This window comes from Brachyistius frenatus, unplaced genomic scaffold (assembly GCF_029030835.1).
Source record: "Brachyistius frenatus isolate BFR_SWC_R1_liver_20210118 unplaced genomic scaffold, ASM2903083v1 Contig_13, whole genome shotgun sequence".
NCBI lineage: Eukaryota > Metazoa > Chordata > Actinopteri > Embiotocidae > Brachyistius > Brachyistius frenatus.
In genome coordinates this window covers 4,360,794-4,380,962 of record NW_027210612.1, presented here as the reverse complement: position 1 = coordinate 4,380,962, position 20,169 = coordinate 4,360,794, and the positions used below count along the sequence as shown (strand labels likewise).

The 20,169-nt window shown below is 43.3% G+C and overlaps 1 protein-coding gene across 12 annotated transcripts in view; it reads right to left on the bottom strand.

Moving 5' to 3' along the window:
* Positions 1 to 347: 347 nt before the first annotated feature.
* Positions 348 to 20,169, bottom strand: part of ank3a (ankyrin 3a) — a 98,334-nt gene continuing 78,512 nt past the window's right edge. For 10 of the 12 annotated variants that reach the window (XM_069692868.1, XM_069692869.1, XM_069692872.1 and 7 more), the window contains 8 exons: positions 12,037 to 19,299; positions 11,088 to 11,162; positions 10,594 to 10,725; positions 10,156 to 10,299; positions 6,388 to 7,876; positions 6,025 to 6,187; positions 3,810 to 3,895; positions 348 to 2,421 (listed from right to left, as the gene is read on the bottom strand). In XM_069692868.1, coding sequence (XP_069548969.1) covers positions 3,830 to 3,895; positions 6,025 to 6,187; positions 6,388 to 7,876; positions 10,156 to 10,299; positions 10,594 to 10,725; positions 11,088 to 11,162; positions 12,037 to 19,299 — 9,332 coding nt within the window. In that variant the 3' untranslated portion in view covers positions 348 to 2,421; positions 3,810 to 3,829. The remainder of the gene's footprint in view (positions 2,422 to 3,809; positions 3,896 to 6,024; positions 6,188 to 6,387; positions 7,877 to 10,155; positions 10,300 to 10,593; positions 10,726 to 11,087; positions 11,163 to 12,036; positions 19,300 to 20,169) is intronic. The other 2 variants (XM_069692874.1, XM_069692875.1) reach the window with 1 other exon arrangement.

Below are 20,169 nucleotides of genomic sequence, written 5' to 3'. Positions count from 1 at the left end.
TGTTAATAAATCCTGCAGGTAATGAGAGGAAAGAGTTTGTGGCACTCCTTTGTAATATTTTTTTTTACCATTTTATCATGAGCTCACTTGTTAGATACCAGCAATATGTTCAATCAGCAAAAACTGTTGCTGCCTGGCCCCAAAAGGCAGTCTGCAAATATAATGAAGAAGCCCTGGAGATGTTTGCTCAAGGACACTTTGGTGAGGAAGAAGAAGCACATAACTTTGGCTGAAGGGCAGTGTCTCTCGTGACATCACTACCCATCACATTGCTTACATAATAAAAAAAAAAAAAACTGTTCCAAGGACACAAAGACAAGAACAGAAACAACGGTGCTGCGAAATCATTGTTTTTTATTTTTTTTTTATTTTTAAGGTCGATTTTTTTTTTTTTAAAGACGTCTGAAACATTTGTGGTGGCATCATTGCTGCTATAGCCTCTAAAAGACCTTGAATAACCAAAGTGCTAGAATAGTTACATTTCAATGGCTTCACTCTGTTAGTAAGAATTGTACATCAAAAAATCTGCTCAGGTGAAAACACATATCAAACAAAATTGATAGTTCAACCATATCAAAGGATCCTCTACCCCCTGATTTACATAGTATTATGAGGGGATGTGGTACAGCACCCATATCAGACTTCCTTTAAACCCTCCCTCCCCCCAAAAAAGGAAAACAAAAAAGTTACATAGTTTTCATGTCCACAGCATAGACATCAGCATACTGAGCCATCGCACCAGTAGAACACCACACTTGAACTACATGGGCATCTAATGAAAACCAATACAAAGATAATTCCTAATGTAATGTGAAGTAAAATTTTGTCAGTGAGCTAGTGAAAACAATTCTATTCGACACTGCATATACAGACTCTCAAGCCTAAAGAGATCACACAGTTTCAGAGTTAAACACAATTTATTTAATGCTTAAATAATTGCTTTTGACCATCCAGTGTTTTTGTCATACAATATGCTATTTAGCGCTACAATCAAATAATGTCTTTATGTGTCCTTAATGTGAGTAGGTTTTAAATTAAGGAAATATTTCACCAAAAAAATCCAAAATGAAACGCCCCCAGTTTTCCTTTAATACCACAGCAGCCGTTCGAAAACCAAATCAACACACCGCTAAAATGATTACAAACAGTCTAACAGTGTACAGAGACTCCTACACCTTATAGCCAATACGCACAATACAATTATAATTTTACAGCGAGCCAGCCTACTAGCATTTACATTCAGAATACTTCGTTCTCGTAACAGAAACTGCCCTCCAGTTTTACACAGACAGACAAAACATCACATCCTCAAGAAGCTATAGAACTTTTTTTCATCCTCAACCTGACATGATAAATGCTTTAATGGTATCCTTTTTTCCATTTAAAATATAAAATTGGTGACAAATGTTAGGGCTATATGTGCACAGAGATAAAGGGTTTTGTATTTGTCATTTGAATACAGTGTTTGCAAACTTGTAAAAATTGTACTTAAAATAATGTGAACAGCATGCATGAAAATATGAGTACTCTGAAAGGCTGCTTTTTTGCAGGATTAGATCCATTCCCACTTTGGGAATTAATGAAATTTGATTTTTTTCTGGAAATTTCCTCTGTTAAAATCAAACCAGCTTTTTTTCATGTACAAACATTATACCTGCTCTAATAAGTAATTATACAAGAACCTGTGAAGTTACACTCAAATCTTCAAAAGTGGAACCGTTTCAGTAAATTCTGAAAGCACTTGATAAGGTCACTCTCCTCAGTGCATTCTCAACCACTAACTTATCCCCCCCCCCCTTTTTTTTTTTTAAAAGAATTATACACATTGTAATTTTATATACAGAAAAAAGCTTTTTGTGTTAGTTTAAGTTTTAAAAAGGAAGGAAAAAAAAAATCCCAAAACAATTTACATCCTGACAACAATGGGTTCAAGAAAAAACTATAAGGCGAGTGTTGAAGTTGGATCAGAAGTGTTCCATTTGATTTTTTTTTGTGTGTGTGTAATTGTGTCTACTTCATTCTTTCCACCCACCACGTGGATTGAGCTCTTGTGCCATCTTTGGTCACAGTTGCACCTGTGTGGTTGTCAGGAATGGGGAGTCTTTAGTCGTTCTCACAGCAAACGACGCTCCTTGAAAAGCTCTCGCAACACCGGTGGACCGTTGGCACGTATTGTTTCACACAAAACAGGAAGCAGAATCATTGTCCCATGGTCCACCACCACCACAGTCAGAAAGTGAGAACCTCCTGGTTGTTTGATTGACAGGGAGTGAGTTTTGTCATGCTCATGCGGTCAGAAGGGTCGACTCCGCTCGCGTGAAAACCGTTTGTTTGAAGCAGATAGTTGCAGTCCTGACTGTGGAACTCTCAAGCCCTTTGAACACTTGATCCCAGGAAGGATCTCACTTGGTTTTTGCACATCTGTAAGACAAAATAGGACATCACATATTGTAGCACATTTACTGTAACTCTCGACAAGTTTATAGAACATTTCTTAATGAAATTCCATTTTCAATTGAGGGAAATATTATATATCTTTACATGTCAAATTTCATTGAAAGAGTGTGACTTTCTCTCATAAAAGATTTTCATCCCCTTTAAAGGGTAAAAAAAACCTCACGATCTTCCATTCCTTTGTATGACAAAATGACAACAAGACCCGATGGTTCGTGGGTTGTTATGGTGACCTCTGTTACCATAGAAATTCTTCGCCACACTTCACAGCAGTGCCATTTTATTTTTAAATCAGTTTTCTACAGATGGAGTGATTCACTGCAAACATAACATAAGGGCGAGCAGCAGTAGGGATTAACAGTCTGGCCGGTGGGATAACAAACTCTTTTTGGATGCTACAATGCTGTTGTGAGTCGGGGATTTAGTGGACAAAAACAGGCATGAAGGGTATCAGCGGGGCAACATAATGCTGAGGTGTGTACCGCCCATCAGCCCTGCTCCCTTTGTAGCTGCTCCCTATTCACACACACTCAGGGAACACAGATGGCAGAAATGTTGCCAGAGGATAACCGGGCTGAGACCAGTCAGCCTTTTGCACTGAGTCTGTGTGGCAGTGAAACAGAGCAGCTCTCTTATTAAAGAATGACATTATATTTGTTTTCTTGCTGAATGTTAAATAAGATCAATACCAGTCTAATGTACAGTACTGTGCAAAAGATTTAGCCATTTTACATGAGAAGGATCTTTTCCATTATGCAGTAATATGAGGAAGTATGACAACGAGTCTTAAAGAACTATTCAGCAAGAAGGAGAACAACCAATGATATGGTCCCTACTACACAGTTGTGATCTCAGAGTCAATCCGGGATTACATGAATTGACAGAAGGATGTACCTCTACAAAATAACTGTGGCAAATTCTCCAAGAGAACTGGAACAACCTAACCAATTATGCTAAAAAAAAACAATCCACCAGAGAGTCTGAGCTGGTTTGACAGCTAAGGGTGGTCACACTAAATGTTGATTTGACTTTGAGCAAAGTTAAATAATAATTACTATTCATGTTATTATTTTTGAAAGTATCCTCACATTACTTTGAGGGCCTACTCTAACTGCATAGTTACTTTGTCTAAAGTTACAAACCTCTAAATCACAATAATGAACATTTTTGGACCTTGAATCATGAATAAATGCACGAATACAAAAATGAAAAGGTGGCGTTTCATGCAGTAATTATGCTTTGACTACTGTTTGTCCAACTGCTCAACGTGTTGCATTATGAGATGAAGACGGCGATAATATGCAGATCCAAACTGCACACTGATCTGTACACATAAAGACAGTAAGCTACTGTACCTGGTAGAGCACAACCATCCCTATGAGTGGTGCTTCTTATCTCCCGATCTTCTGTCATCCTTTCGCCTGCTATTCCTTGATCCATGCTACAAAACACAAACACACACAGAAGTATAGTTGAGAACTGGTATTCTTTCCCTCTGATAGGATGAAAAAAAAAGTTGCAAACCAACATACACCTGAAACAGCAAACCAAGAAAAATGAGAAAGCAAAACTCCACACAGCGAAGGAACAGCAATCTGAAACTAAATGGTTGCGTCTTTATAGCACTTTTATCCAAAACGCACAGCAATTTACAATTTGACAGAAGGAAAAGTTAGTAGTAGCGTTGCTGTAAGAAATATAATTAGGTCCCAAACCACACACCAACTAGACACCTAGAAAAATAAACATTTATCTTATGGACAGAGTTAGAAACAAAAGAAGCAGAGTGTATTTTCACAGCAGAGTCATAATGTTGACTAATTGGTTAAATGCTTTATAAGACCAATAAATCCACACAGTCAGGAGCAGCGCATTCAGCAGCCCCTTTGTTATGTAAATACAATAGACACCGCACACAATCCAAACACAACATGCAAGGTTGCACTTCTGCATTTTTGTGTATTTTTTGTCATGAACAGAGATAATGAGGACCGTTATCTCAAACCAGTTTATCCAGTGTTCCAACAAAAAAAAAAATCACCTGCACCAGCGGAGGAAAACATGATCAAATCCAACTGATTCCATTTTTGACTTAAAGCTGCACTCAAACAGAAATTAGATCTTAAATTTAACATTTCAAATTGCTGTTTTAGAGACATGATTTCTGTCTTAAATTCTTTAACCACATTTTTTTCTCTTAACAATCCTCCTAAATAATCTTTAAAGAAAAGTATTTTATTCACACCAGTGGGTCGGTGACGGTACATTTCCCATTTAGAAACCCTTCCTTTCTGTTTCAGCCCCACTTGCCCAGCGCAGCTTTAAGTCTAACTTTTGAATCAGCTGATAAACTCCCTCCGATTATGTTCTCATAACTACTCATATTTTCTGACAGAAGTCAGGAGAACAGTATCGGGGGAATCCCGTCCAGATTAGACTAGGAACACAATTAGAGAGGTGTTTTTATGCCAACCTCTGACCCATCTTCTGGCACAATGGGATTGAGCTGAAGGTCTCTGTGCCACCTGTCACCTCCTTGGTTTTCAGGTGTGGGAGTAGACACCCGTCGAATAACCTTTCTGATCACCTGCTCGAGGGGGAAGGATGTCAACAAAAAGGGAGAAAAGATGCGATGGTGTTTGCTTTTATTAAAAAAAAAAACCATTAAGCTCCTGTTCCTGTGAAAGGTTTTATTCCGAAGCTGAAAGACATTAAAGTCATACGTTACTTTTCTACTGACGAGGTTACCATCATGGTCCATGTAGTGTTGCTCTGTTATAGACTCGCCTGGGATATTCTTTGCTTCTTCTCCCTGCAAGTGTTTGTGGTTAGCACATGAATAAAGGCTCAATGACCTTCTGATGACTTCAAACATGATTAAAAAAAAACCTTCACCATCACCATCACCATCACCACACGAGACAACACCTCAGGAGAGAAGAGCATCCACGTCCGAAAGAGGCTGGGTTAGTCTTCAACCATATTTGCATATTTATGCATACGCATATCCACACAAGTAGAACTACCAGTTCACTAAGTAAGAAAAATACTACGACCCACACCAGACCTACAAGTCTACACTAAACCAAACCAAACCAAACCAAGACGCAGCCCTGCCTTCTGCTTCGGGCTCTCAGGGTACCTTTAAAATGAGACGCCGTTTGAAGATTCGGGTGGTTACAGTCTGCTCTTCTTCTGAACCAGAATCTACACTAACCCACTGCGGAGGAAGGTGTTATAAAATCATTACACAGTGGAGGGAGTCAGTAGGAGAAGGAAGCACATGTACCGGTAAAATAATTAAATTAGGTGAGACATTTCTGTTGATGGCCTTTCAACTCCGTGGTTGGCTGTATCAAAAAAAAAAAAGAGAAACCTCGAATAATTCTAATAGTTTCTTTAGCACAACATATAGATTCAGATTTCTCCTGCAATAACAAGATAATAAGATAACAATAATACTCACAATGTATAACATTATTGTGCTTTAGTACAGAAAATAAAGGGGATTACACTCGACACTGTTACATCTACCGTTTAGGATCTTTTTATTAATCCATGTAGTATTACCTGGACTTTTTTCTCTGACACGAGGGCTCCCTCCTCCTTCCTGCCATTTGATGATTCTGATGAGCCGCCCTGAGGTGAGTGCTTTGAGTTGTCGCCGTTCTGTCGGGACCTCCCTGATTCGCCCCGAGACGAGGATGTGATGGAATCACTGGAGTTCTCTTGGCTGTCGAGTAAGAAACACCGAATTAGTTTTCCTAGTATCACGATAATAACAAGAGCTGTTAAAACACATCATCTGAGAAGGTTTCTAAAAAGATGCACCGTAACAGCAGTTGATTTCAACTTCAGGTTGAAAACAATTCTGGGAGGGTTAATATTTTTAAGGGATTCTGTTTGGACATTATGATTGTGTAACACTTTTACCTTTCCCGCCTGTCAAGCAGGTCTGAGCTGACACTGCGGCCCGGCGTTGGCGGCTCCACGTTGACGCTGGATGAATCACTCTGCCAACCTGAAAGTGAACAGATGTCTTTTTCTGCCAGTTCAGCCTGATCAGGAATCTCCTGAGCCCTGGACCCGGTCATCTCTCCGTCCTCCTCCTCCTCCTCCTCTGAGCCTTCTTCTTTCTTCACCTCCTCCAACAGAGATCCTAAAGGCTCTTCTGTGGGTTCTTTGTCTCCCTCCTCCTCTTCCTCATTGGATCCAGACTCACTGGGCTGAAGTTCCCCAAGTGCCTCAACCCAGGCTTGAGGTGAGAGGTCAGATACAGTCTGTTCAGCAGCTGCCAGCTCTCCTTCTGATGTCCCGCAAATATCTCTTTCACTGCCACACAACCCTTCATCCTTTAACTGCAGTTCTCCATCTGTGTCATCTCTTCTGTCACACTGGAAAACCCTTTCCTCACCGTCTACTTCAGGTTTTTGAACGTCAGGTGTTTCCTCAATACCCTCTTTGACGGTCTCTGCTTCGACTACAGTACAACCTTTTTCCACTTCATGCCCAAATTCTGTCAGACTAATCTGCTCTTCAGACATTTCCTGTAACTCTTTCACCTCTTCAACCTCACAGGCTGCACCCTTATTCCCATCCTGAATAAAATCATGCTGCTCATTTATCACAGCTTTCTCTCCCCCTGCAGACCCGATCGTCTGCTCCACCAAAATGTCCCTTTCTTCTGCCAACCTACACCTATCCTTTGTTATCATCTCACATTTTCTTTCTACATTTTTAATCAAATCCTGCTCCACCCACGTTTCCACTAATCCGTTTCCCTCAGCTAACTCTGCTGCAACCATTTCAACAACCTTCTCTATTTCTTCTGTCACTTCCTTTTCACCTCCTTTCAAACCTAGATCCCCTTGTACCCCGTTGAGGGCTCCCATCTCCACTCCTCCATCTCCCATGTGTGCTCTGTCAGGCGATGAAGGGGTTATCGATGAGACTGATGACAGTGAAGGGGAAGATGTGGAGTATGCCATGTCAATGTCCAATTCGCACATCGCGGGGAAGGTCTGCGACCTGGGCTTGTGGGTCGGCTCCATTTCTTGAAAAGACCTGTCCTCCTCCTCACTCAGAAGCAGTTGGTCGTTCAGAGCGATGTGAGGCTTTCTGACCTTGGAAGGAACAGGATCGGGGAGTTCAAAGACGGGGACAGACAGGGCGAGCTCACAGGGTCTGGGGGGGCTCCTAGGAGGGCTGTCGGGCTCTCTGCTAGTGGGTTCTATCTCCGGGCTCCAGGGCAGGGCTTGAGGCTGGGTGTCGGACAGCAAAGGGGTGTCTGGTTCTGGGTAATGATGCGGTTGGTGTTGGGAAAGGGAAGGGTTGGGGGTGACGGGGAGTTCGGGCTCCAGGAAGTGTGGGTCAGAGTGCAGTGCGGCGGGGGACTGCAGCTCCGCTAGAATGCTCTGATAATCTGCAGGTGACAGGATGACAAATGTAGAGACATACACACAGCGAAGCATGCCACAAAAGAATATAACACCCCAAAAGACACACAAACCCTAACAAATACACCATATGACATGGACAATGGCACAGAGGCTCAAGTGTAAAGCATGTATCCAGACAACCACTAGCTGCGATGATCGATTGTCAACAGCTACTGTGTAACGGCAAACCAATAACAAATATGCAGTAAAATGTAATCATAATTTTTTTTTTGAATGTTTGAAAATGCCATATTCCACAGAAAATAATTAATATATAATATAATATAGATCATAAAGGCAAATTTTTTGTCATGTTTATCGGTTGTTCTGATTTTGAGAAAGTGTTAATTCACCAGTTTTATGAGTTAAGACTGAAAATGGGACACATTAGTGACATAAGGCCACACAACTCCTAGTGTGGGATGGAATGTCATTTTAATATTTACCGGGGTGTTCTGTTACATGTTCACATGAGATAGATGACAGATGAGAGTTGTGAGAAGGAAGAGTCGAGGAGAAGGAGCGAAACACAGCGCAGAGCACGCTAGATGAATATTTCCATTGTGGAAGGGTCGATGTGAGTTTGAGTTGGAGGTGGATTGGCTAAGGGCACACGAGTACACTGGCAAGCAGGACAGGGCGACAGGGAGCGGAGAGGAGGGGAAGGAGGAGTGGGACTCGGGCAACGGGACCCTGTGGGGGAGACGGGAGGGAGAGCACACAAAGAGAGGGGGGAGACAGGGCGGGAGGAGGAGGCCAGCAGGGCCGCTAAAGACTCTTTGCTTGGAGAGGCGGGAATGGAAGGCGAGGCCGTGCCTAGAGTCGAGGAGGGGATGCGGTCAGATGGATTAGGGGCTTGGTTGGTGCGTGTGGTTTCAGGTTTGAAGGGGGCAGCAGGTTGACAAGACAAGTCAGCGGTAGATCCGGATGATGTGAGAGAGGAGGGGAATGGTTCTGCTTCTGAATGGTTTGGAGTGGTAGTTGGGAGAGTGGGGAAAGCTGGGGCAGATGTGGGAGAAGTCGGGATGGATGGAGCCAAGAAGGGAATAGGTGACGGAGAGTTGGGAGTAGGTGAAGGTAAAGGTGAAGTGATGAGGGGGATCGGGGAGGACAGGTGGGGCGAGTAGGGGAAGGTAGGGGACTGACGAGGGTCATCGGGGGGGCACCGAGGGATGGGGTGCAGGGAAAGCGAGGAGAGGAAGTTCAACTGCGGTGGTTGAAATGGTGCCAAAGGTGCCAAGTCTTTGAGCGAAATGGAGGACTCATAGCTGGGGGAGCGGCGTGGGGAGAAGGGTTGGCAGTTTAGTGCTGCAGGAAGTGTGAGGGGAGAGGGTGGGGGTGTCAGGGTGGATGCTAGATAGAGGGGACAGGATGTCTGGCGGATGAAAGCTGCTTCAGTGCTTCTGGGAGTTAAGGGGATAATTATGCAAACTATGGAAAAGGGACGATGCATGAAGAGAAGAAACAAAAAGAAACAAAAAGTGAAATGAAGAAAGTAGAAAAAAGAAACATGCTTGCACAACATGACAATCAATGAATAAAATGGATGGATAGGGAGCGGACACATGTAGATGTGAGCAACATATGACTCTTAATTTGTTAAGAGTTGTTATGTGCTGTTATCAGCAGTGGATACTGCTGTTGGGGAGGTGATGGGAGGCAGGAGGAACAGGAGGAGGCAGTTTGGCTTCACAGAGGAAGAGATTCTCTCATCTATCCAAGGAAGGCTCAGAGGAACTGGAGGAGAACTAGGAGAGCTAAACTAAATCAACAGAGGAAATCAAACTCTACAGGGTTATATCATTTCTACTCAGGTCAGACATAATTGAAAAACATTTAAAGCAGTAGGTAGTATGCAGCATGCACTTAGAATGGGACTTTAACAGTGAATATTGCTCATTTGTGACAACTGGATACACCATGGTGGATTGTAGGGGAGTATTCACCCTGAGCATGACCTGATTTAAATAAAAATGTTGATTAAAATCAATGAAAATGTTCTTAAAAAGTTTTAATTTTAATTAAAAAGAATGAGGATTTGAAATGTAAAGTAGATTACCGTAATTATTGTTGTGGCAAATATATAGTAGAAGCACATTAAGAATTTCTTTGGGGATACAGTAGGACCCAGTTGTCTAAACAAAGTCCAAATCTGACTGTAAATAAACTAATCTAGAGATTTGCACTCGGACATCATGCATTGGCACAACAAAAAAGGTAGCAGGGAGAGGTAAGAGGTCAGCTAGACAGAGCTAAACTTTACCATCAGCCTGATCCCGGAAAACAGCGTTATCATCGGCAAAACATCTCGTGCCTGAAATGTTACCATAGTCAAATATTGGGCCCTCCAGTAAAGTCACAATATCCATCCGATTGACTTTGGTCAGCACTGCGGTTAAGGCATCCGCTGTGGAAAGAAGATGGAAACTTTAATAGAGTCTCGATGAAGTAAGGTTTTTAGATTTGAGCAAAAGGGATTGCAATGTTAAACTAATCAGTACAAATTATAGTTTACTCCTAAATTTAAGTATCTTGTCCAGATTGTTGAGCGTGAAAAGCATTCGAAAATGAATCCTCTGAAGGTGATGAACTTTTCACCTTAAATCAAGAGTAGGAAATCTTAAAAAGAATGAGAACGAAAAAGAAAGAGAAAAGAAAAGCAGACAAAGAATACAATCTTCAGATATGAAAATAGTCTTACTTGTGGCGTTTTTCCCTTCCCGACTGACCCATTTCTTAAGAAGCATGAAGCTCTGTGCTGTCAGAGAGTTGGGGTTGTCTAGGCTGATGTGGTTGATCTCATCCACTTTGAAGTTCATCTCCCGAGCCAGCTCTGTGATGGTACACAAATAGCAACTCAAATACTCTGTAGTGTCCTTCGTTATATTTTTAGTGTGAGCACACAAATAATAGGGTATCAAATACAATGTTAATGTAACAATTATAAATGTATTGTTATTAATAAAACAGCTTATGCCTCATCACTATATTTAAATTTCAACTCTTTCCTCTTTGTTCATTTTACGTCATCTTTAAGTTCTCCTTTCAAGTCTACATTAGAACAGCATATAGTGACAGTCAGTTAGCCTGAAGATGGCAGCAAATAATAGGGGCTGAGACTGATCGGGCCTGTCCAGAAAATTAGGTGGGAGGGTACTGAGAGAAAGAAATAGAGCAATGCAGTGCAATCCTCACCAGTCCAACTGAGCCCCAGATGATCAGCAACGATGGCCATTCGCAGGTCTGTTCGCTCACAAGGACTTTGGGGACCTGGGAAGATAGAGGACAATGATTCATTAATACCATTCACATTCTTCTTCCCCTTTACACTAATGTAAAGATGTGAAAATAAATGTGTATAATTTTCCTTTTCTGGCCACTTATTATTCAGAATTAACCACAATAATTATAGTTGTGTAGAAAAATATTCATATTACAATGGTTAGCATGTCACTCTTAAAGCTTAGATTGATTACTTCCCCAAGATGGCAAGAAAAGGATATTTCATACTGAAGACATTATGGCCAACTTAAATATATACAAAGAGTAAGTGGTGCCCTGTGACTGTTTGTGGTATGTATCCTCTAGGCAGGCAGTAACTGTCATGAGAACCACACAAAACAAAGCATAACATGACTCATCGTAGTTCTACAAATCTAGATCTATGTTAGAATCTAAAATGTCAACATGCGGAAACGCTTTTGTGTGTTTTCTCTGCCATTACTAGTTAGTTTAAATGACAATTGCATGGAAATTCTGTAAGAACAAACTACCACAATATCTCAGTAACCACCCTGCACGGAAAGACAGACAGACAGACCAGGGAGTTGTCAAACAAGGGACTGGTTGTGCCAGTGACCAGTCACTACTACTGGCATGCTCACTCTATTATACAGAAGTTAAACAGGGTTGAAGGAGGGGAACAGAGGAAAGAGAATCTTGCAACACGGACAATACAGTACACAGTACATCAATGACAAAAAAATAAATTTAAATGACAGCTACTGTTCTGAAGAGAATATGTAAACACGCCACAGGCATTCCATTCAATCCATAAAACGATCACAACGATGTCATGCAACTAAAAGTGAAATATATAAATATATAAGATGTATTTTAAACATAGTGTGAAAGTTTTACAAACTAGGCTTGATCTCCGCGATGGGAGGCGTTCGAGACCCTGTGAGTCCCTGACTGCCCTCCTTCCCACCAGTCCGCCTACTCCTCCTGCTCCTCTCACTGCCGGAGGCCCTGTCCGTCGTCGCCACCTTTGCCCTTACGGACGCGGCCCCGGCCTCAGCCCTCGAACCTCTACCAGACCTGGATGAGCGGGAGGGCTGGGAGGGCTGGGAAGGCTGGGAGGCGTCCGACAGAGAGGTGCTCCGGGAGGTGCTGTCTTCCTCCGACTGCTCTGTCTGCGTCTTTTTCTCCTCGTCTGACAGGCGGTCCACCAACTTTAGCGTCTCCCCGCTAATGCCTTTAAAGTATTCGATGGTGCGCTTACAAAGTTCACTAGGGTTCTCCTGTCTGTCCTGTCTACATGCTCCCTCACTCGTGACATTGCTGACCTGATGACTGTCCTTTAGTGGTAGCCTTGAGGGCAACTGAATGGCTGCTCTCCCTGTGTCCAATGTCCTCATTGGCTGTGAGGAAACCCGAACTGAAACAAGTGAGCTGCCTGTGGCAGCAGGGCTGCTCTTCTTAACATCCTTGATTGGTATCCTAGACCTGGGCTCTACTTTGGCTATGGCTGGCTCTCTTCTTTTCTTGACCTCAACCTTCACTGCTTGTTTGGGCTTCTGTTTGCCTATGGCTGTTCCCTGCGTGTGAAATGACCACCCTGATGCTTTAACTGGAAGTCTTGACTTGGGCTGCTTCACTTCATTTTTCTTAACTGTTTCGTTTTTCTGCTCCTGCACTTGACTGCTGCTGTGTACATCCACTCTCTCCTCTAACTCCCTGCAGAACAGTGTTTCTATCCTGCTTGCTTTCTGAAGGGTGGGCTCAGATGAGGACTGTAAATTAAACACCACACTACCACACTGAATGTAGTTGGCCTGAACACTGGAGGACTCAAGGTTATTGTTGTTGTTGCAGTTTTCAGAAGGGTAATCTCTTCTTTCTAACCTGGGCTCAGTGTGGCTGCTAGACTGGTTCTCTGTGCACTGACTCTCTATACTAATGTATTCTGGCAACATCTGACCCTCTGACATCTCAGCTTTACAATCGGTGAGATCCCCTGAGTCTTTTTTCACAGTTATCGAGGCGGCGATACCCATCTTAATAGGAGTGCGTAATTTAGAATCAACCTTAGAGGCTGTGATTGTGCACGAGGAGGCGGTCTCAGCTATGGCTTCGCAGGCGGGGGCATCAGTACCAGCATAGCCAGTGTCACTGCCAGGCTGTGCAGGGCTGCATTTTGCTGTAGTTGCTGCTGGTGTTGTTGGTGTAGTGCTGCTGTCTATGGTAGTGTCTATAACATTCACCTTCCCATCTACTGTGGCCCTCTCCCCTGTTTTTGACTGAGAGGAAAGAACCCCCGGGATCTTGCCCCCTCGCCCCTTTTCCCCTGTTTTAGGGTCAGAGGAATGCTCACCAATCTGGAAAAACTGAAGCCTCTCTTCAACAAAGTCCCGCTTGCTCATGTCAATAGCACCACTGCGGGTCATCTCAAACATCTTCCCTTCGTGGAAAGGGAAGGGGTTAGGCTCACTAGTCGGTGTGCTCTCATCAGTTGGTGTTCGAGCAGGGGTTGTGTCAGGTGTTGTAGCCTGCGATTTGTCCTCCACCGATAAACCAAAGGGCTTGGGGTCCTCATCTTTTGTTTTGGACTCAAAAACCCCGTCGTTATCAACCCCTTTTGTGGACCATGGGTCAAAGTCCAGACCCTTTGTGGCAACAGTTTTAAAGGTTGAATTCAGCTCCTCTTCAAGTTGGTAGCCAAAGTAGTTTTCGCCAAAGCCCAGCCTATCTGGATGCCTTCCTTCGAGGGTATAATCCTTTTCATCTCCACTACTTTTCGCTGAAGATGTGCTGGTTTTAGTCTTTCCATTATCCCCCCCTTCCTCACATTTCTCCTCCTCTATTACTTCAAGCTTAGACTGACTAAATGAGCGGTCAGTTGTTTTTCCGTCATTAGACAGACTAGATGTTTTAGGGTCCTCACTCAGTCCGTCATCCTCATCCTGGAGGTCGTACCCATCTAAAGAGTCTATTTCAGTTGCATCCGTGTCATGGGAGAACTCAGCCGTGGTTGCTATGGAGCAGTCAGTAATTGACTGGTCATTCCCGTTTTGATCCAAGTCAACATCCTCAGCCTTTACATCAACATTGTTCTCAGACTCCTTATTATTTCCATTTTTCTCTGACCTTTGTTGGGGATGTTTCTCTTCCTCCTCTTTCATTTTGAAGGTGTACTTTTTGATAGGGATGGGATGGAAGACAGACTCATCATCACTAGAGTCGCTGTTATCAGCTCCAGGGGGGATTGGAGATGGAGGCTGGACCCTGATGATTGGCTCAGCCAAGAGGTGCCTATCATGCTCCTCTTGTAGGTTCACCTCTATCATTTCTGTCTCTGCTTCAGAAGAAGCACATGAACCCTTTTTCTCAGGGTCGGACTGCTCTGCCTCTAAAGGAGGAGGAGGTGGAAACTCTATGTAAGCCACTCTTTTGTCCTTTGACTTATGTCTCTCTCCATCCTGTTTTTTACTGTGATTCTCTGGGGAAGCAGGGTTAGATTTTTCCTTTGAGGGCTCCTTGTAGGTGAAGGTCTTCCCTTCTTCCTCCTCAGACTCCTCTGGGATAGGACTTGGCATGCCAGGCATGAAGCCTATCACAGAGTCTGGTGTTCTGGAGGTCAGACTCACTTCCTCTGAGCTGGGGGTCTCGGGGGTAACAGGGCTTTTCCCAGAGCTGTCCATGAAAGTCACTTGTTCTAGAGTGTCATCTTCTGGACTTCCTTGAGGAGATGGCTTTTGTTTGACAGAGTAAAATGCACCCCTAGTCTCATGCACTGTCCTACTCTCATGGCTTACTATCTTTTTGTATGTTCCCAGCTGCCCAGAGGCGGTTTCTTTCTCATACTGCTTCCCTACTTGGATGCTCACATACACAGGTAAGGGTTTAATATCTTTGAAACCCTCAGTGACAATTACAGGAGTTACTTGATCCAAATACTGTTCTTGGTCACTATCAACACCGTTACACACTACACTGGACAGGCTACCCTCTGATGAGTCTGTGGATTTTCCTACTGATGATCCACGAGTAGATTTGTTGGATTCAGAGCTACTGTGTAAACGATTTCTAGCAAAAGTAGGTATTTGAGATCCTGCCCTCTCATGTTGCTCAACAGATGCATCTAATTTTAAAGAGCTGGATTTGGAATTTTCTGAGAAATTAGACGGCTTTCTTACAGGAATTTGCGATTCCGAGTTTTTTTTTAGACCATCGTTGCTATTTGGACTTTCTCGGACAACAAATTCTGTGTAGATTATTTTCTTAGTCGTTTCTTGTCTTTGGGAATCGCTGTTATTGCAATCTTTCATAGAATCATGGATTAAAGAATGAGATAGCTTTGGAGACTGGGGTTTATAGTTCCCATACCCTTGGCTCTCCCATGTTTTGAATAACTTTTTCTCCTCCTGATCTTTTCCACTGCTCTCATGCTTGGGTGAGAATTTATTTGATTCAGTCTCCAGACATCTCCTCTGGTTTCCCGGACTGTCTGGTGTTTTTGGAATAGTTGAACCGGCAAACACCTGATACACAGGAAGCTTACTTTCCTGGAGTTTCCTGATAGGAGGATTTGAATTTTGGCCACCCTGAGAACTCCTATCTTGCCTTTGAGCCTCTTGCTCAAACTTTAGCCTGACTGCACTGACTTTGGAGGAAGACATTTGTAAAGGTTTTTCACCTGTGCTTCCCTGTGATTTACCATCTCCTTGTTTTCTTGGGTCTGAATCACTGTACTGTAGCAATACTCTCCTTTCGGGACTGCTGGGTAAACTGGCACATTTCCTGTCACTTGAGCTGAACCTGTCTCTTAGCCTTTCTCGGCTCCACTCTTCCCCACTACCCCCGTTCCTATACGCTGATCTCTCTGGACTGCTGTGTGTAGAACTGGGCCCAGATCGTGATTCTCTGAAGTCTGGCCTGCGAGATTTCTTTTCCGGAGATGAGAGCTCATCATTGAGCTGTTCTGTTTTATCACGAAAAAACTGAGATACTTCACTTAGTTTTTCCTCTGCCTCTTTTACAGTCCTGTCCACTCTGTCCTCATACATAAGCTGTTGTCTGTCCTTGTTTTGTGTGTCATCCGTCACACGCATCCAAACTGACTGTTTTGGGCTACCAGGCTCAGAAGAATACTGCAAAAGTGTGAGTTTGTCAAAGTTATCATCAACATTGGCCATTCGTCCAGATTTGTCAAAGACATTTCTAGATGACCTGAAGACATACTCTGTCCTTGGCCCAACTGATCTACCCTCACTGTGACTGCTTCTGTCTGGTGAGTGGAAGCGAGACCTATCCCTCAGATATTCCTCCGTATCAGAATGAGACTGATCAAATTTGTCAGAGAGTAACATTTTCTCTGCAAAATTGTAGGATTCTCCCCTAAGCTCTGATGATTCGTCCTCATTGTACTCTACAGATTGTTGGCTAAGTAGCTTTAGTGTTTTGTAGGAGTCATCTGCCATGAGCTGGGCTGAACTAGGGCGACTGTCTTCCTCCTGCGACATGGGTGTGTTAACTCTGGGGGAGTCAAGGTACACTGGAAGAGACTCCTCAGGCTCCTCCTCTTCTTGTCTACTGCCTGGGTAGTAATACATTTCCTTCTCTGCATGGTTTTTTGTCTCTCTGATGATGACCTCCGTGGGTTCTGTTTTGTTGCCTTTTTCAATGTGAACCTCAATTATCCTTTCAACCTTAGGTTTAGAGTTGATGTTCTCGAGGACTCTTTGTGATGCTTCCTCGTTGGTTGACTTGTGTTCAAACAGTCCAGCCAGCTCTCGAGAAGGGTCTTTGCCTGACTGAAAAGCCTTCATTATGTCATGTACGGACATAGTTTCCTCACACCTCTCCGAAGCAGCTTCTTTGCCAGGTGGTTTGTGGTACACCATCCTGGTGGTGGTAGTGATGTGAGTTTCCTCCTTTACCCTCATCCCTTTTCCCATTGGATCTTCATCAGGGCTGACCTTTATTGAATAGCATTTATTCTGGTCTGGACTAGATGGGATTTGACTCTGATACACTTTAGGATCTGAATCAATATATCTGACAGGATGTGTATCTTCCATTGCGAGTTGTTTGGTATCCTCTGGGGACTCATAGCTCCTGATGACATGGACAACCTCAGTCCTAGTCTCGGTGATCACCGGTGGAACTGGGATATCCTGAAAAAGGGCCTTGGGACCCATGCCTTCTGCACTTTGAGGAGCAGAGGGTGTCCTTTCACTCCTGGTCTCAAAGCCACTGTCTGAGAGAGGACTTTTATCCTGTTCATGTGAGATATCATCAGGAGATTCGAGCACAGTGTCTGCTCCAAAAAGCGCATCTGCTATTTTACTGATCTCTTTGTCTGAAGGTGAAGAGCGCATGTTTGTTGGTGGCATTTTGAGTTTATGCTCCTGCACTGCTATAGTGGGTTTTAGGACACGTTTCTGCTTCTCCTTGCCTTCTCCTTCTCTTTTGCCCTCATCTGGTTTAAGCTTTGAGTCATGCATTTTGGAGAAAGAGCTGCTGCCCACATCATTAGCCAGGTAGTCAACCACTTTGGAGAGATTGAAATCTCGATCAGGTATCGTTTTTGATTTGGCTTGAGGAACCACCGTCTCATATCTTGGTGGATAACTCCAGTTGCTTGGTGGCTGCTCGACTTGTACTTTTGAGAAATGTATGTCATCCAATGAACCCCTAGACGTGGAAACCCTACCATCCTTCACAGCATCTTTAGTGAGAATTTCGCTCACTTTGACCAAGTCTTGCTTTACTTTTTCCACAATCCGATATGGTTCCTCGTCCTCCATCTTAGCCTCTTTGGGGGAATCAGACTGAAATCCTTTATTGGCTGTGGAATTTGGGTCTGTCTGCAAAATAGCCGACATTCTAATCAAGTCCTCCTTCATATCGGCTACATCCTTCAGAATTTCTTGGCTGGATGACAGCGGTGTTGTGGTGTTGGATTTGAGGCCAGCAGAAAAAAGAGGAGCTTTGATAGGGGAGAGAGTTCTTGCAAAGGAAGACTGCATCTGAGCATTCACCTCTGTGGGCACAATCTTCCTTGGGGACAGAAGAGCAGCAGCTGATTTTGACACCTCAGGTAACTTTTTAAACTGGGGATCTGGCAGCACATTAATAACAGAGTACACTGGAACAGTCATTGTACTGGATGTGGCAGCAGTGGTGGCATTAGGCGGGGATCTTAGAGAGGGGTAAAGAGAATTAGAGGCTGATGATCTAATGGACTGATACGAGGAGGATGCAGAAGACGACATGGACTTCAGGGTGCCATAGCCAGCAGAGCAAGAATTGAATGTTTTTTCAACCTCATCAAAGGCTGCATTGACGCTTGTAGTTGCAGCATTAGTGGTTGCTTGTATTCTCTCTTGCAGACTGCTGGTGAGAAGAGATGTCGGTGATGAAGAGCGGTACTGTGTTGGGGACACAGTTCCATTGATTAGAGCTGCAGCACTTGGAGAGGTGTTGGATTTAAGTGGTGATGAAAGAGAGGAGAACAGGATTCTTGCAGGGCCAGTGGCATCTGAGGCAAAGGAACGCACAGAGGAGAGACCAGGGACTGTTTTTATAGGTGAGGAGGATGTTGTGCCACTAGAGGCTCCCATTATGGTCTTGTATGGCAGTGGGGAACTGAACATATTTAGAGAGGATTTGGGAGAGGTTGGTGGAGTCATGCTCATGGATGTTCTCTCAAGAAGAGCGTTTCCTCCTCCAGAGACAGTTATAGGGGAGGTCCTAGCAGACAATGCCGCCAGTCCTTTCATAGATAAAGGGTCTGGGGCACTTTTCCCTGGTGAAGCAAGGGGACTGGGGGTGACCTGAACAGGGTACTGTGCTTGCTGGACAACCGTTTTTATTGGAGAGGAAATGGTTCTGTAAGACCGGATGGGAGAGGCCATGTCACTAACTGACTTTACAGAGGACGCAGGTGATCCAGGGATGTTGGTCTTGATGGGGGAGGCTGAGTTGATGGACCAGACAGACTTTAATGGAGAAGCAGAGGGCGTGTTGGATGACGAACTGGAGAGGGAGCCAAACCCAGACTTGGCTTGGCCAGGGACGGCGACAGGAACAGGCGGCCACGCCTGATAAGATCTCGTTGAAAAGACAGGTTTGTGAGGGTAGCTAGAAGGCTGTGTTCTCGGCGAGCTTCGATCAGTTGTTTCTTCAACAATAATTTAAAACCAAAAGCAACAAAAAAGCAAACACAAAAGGTAACAGAAAATAATTTGAAATAAAACATAAAAACCAGAAAGAGAAATTTGAGTCAGTCAGAAAGGGCATTATTCACAGCAGCAAAGCAAAATTTTACACATGAATTGTGAGCTCATATGACCAGTGATGATGACTAATGACAAAATACACTCGATACAGAATGAAGAGTGGATATGAACAAAAATGCTCAACATGTAGTAGAGGTGACAACAATGAAATGATAACCAAAAAGTACAATTCCATTGACTTTTGATGTGCTTATCTATTTGCCTACTTGCAACAGTGCCTTTTACTGTACATGTTTGACAAAATGTGTTTGTCCTTTCATTTGGTACATTTTCAATGCCAGAGGACCCCACAAGTGTATATCATTGTAAAAATATCACCTTGATTGTTTGGTCATGACTTAAAATAAAATATGAGGTTGCACTTTACAAAAAGGTACAAGTGAATTAATCATTCATGCCCTGCAATTTAAGGTATAAGTTTGAAGTTTTATCAACACTTGTGAACATATTTTAAATCTGATTAAATAATTGTTCACAACATTTAAAAAAAAGACTTGGATGGGCAATGTGTGTATATTAAAACAAAGCAAAAACAGTCCCTCAGGTTTTCTGTGTCCTTATAAATCAAAGTGCAGCATGAAAACTGCTACTAAAATAACATAATCATTGCATAGTAGGGTATGCCATGTTTTGTAAAGGGCAAAAATGCAAAAATCTTGGTCTAACATAATATCACTGTTGGGGAAAGTCAAGTTAATGTAAAGTGCAACCCGTTACACATTAATATACACAGCCGCACACAATCATAAAGC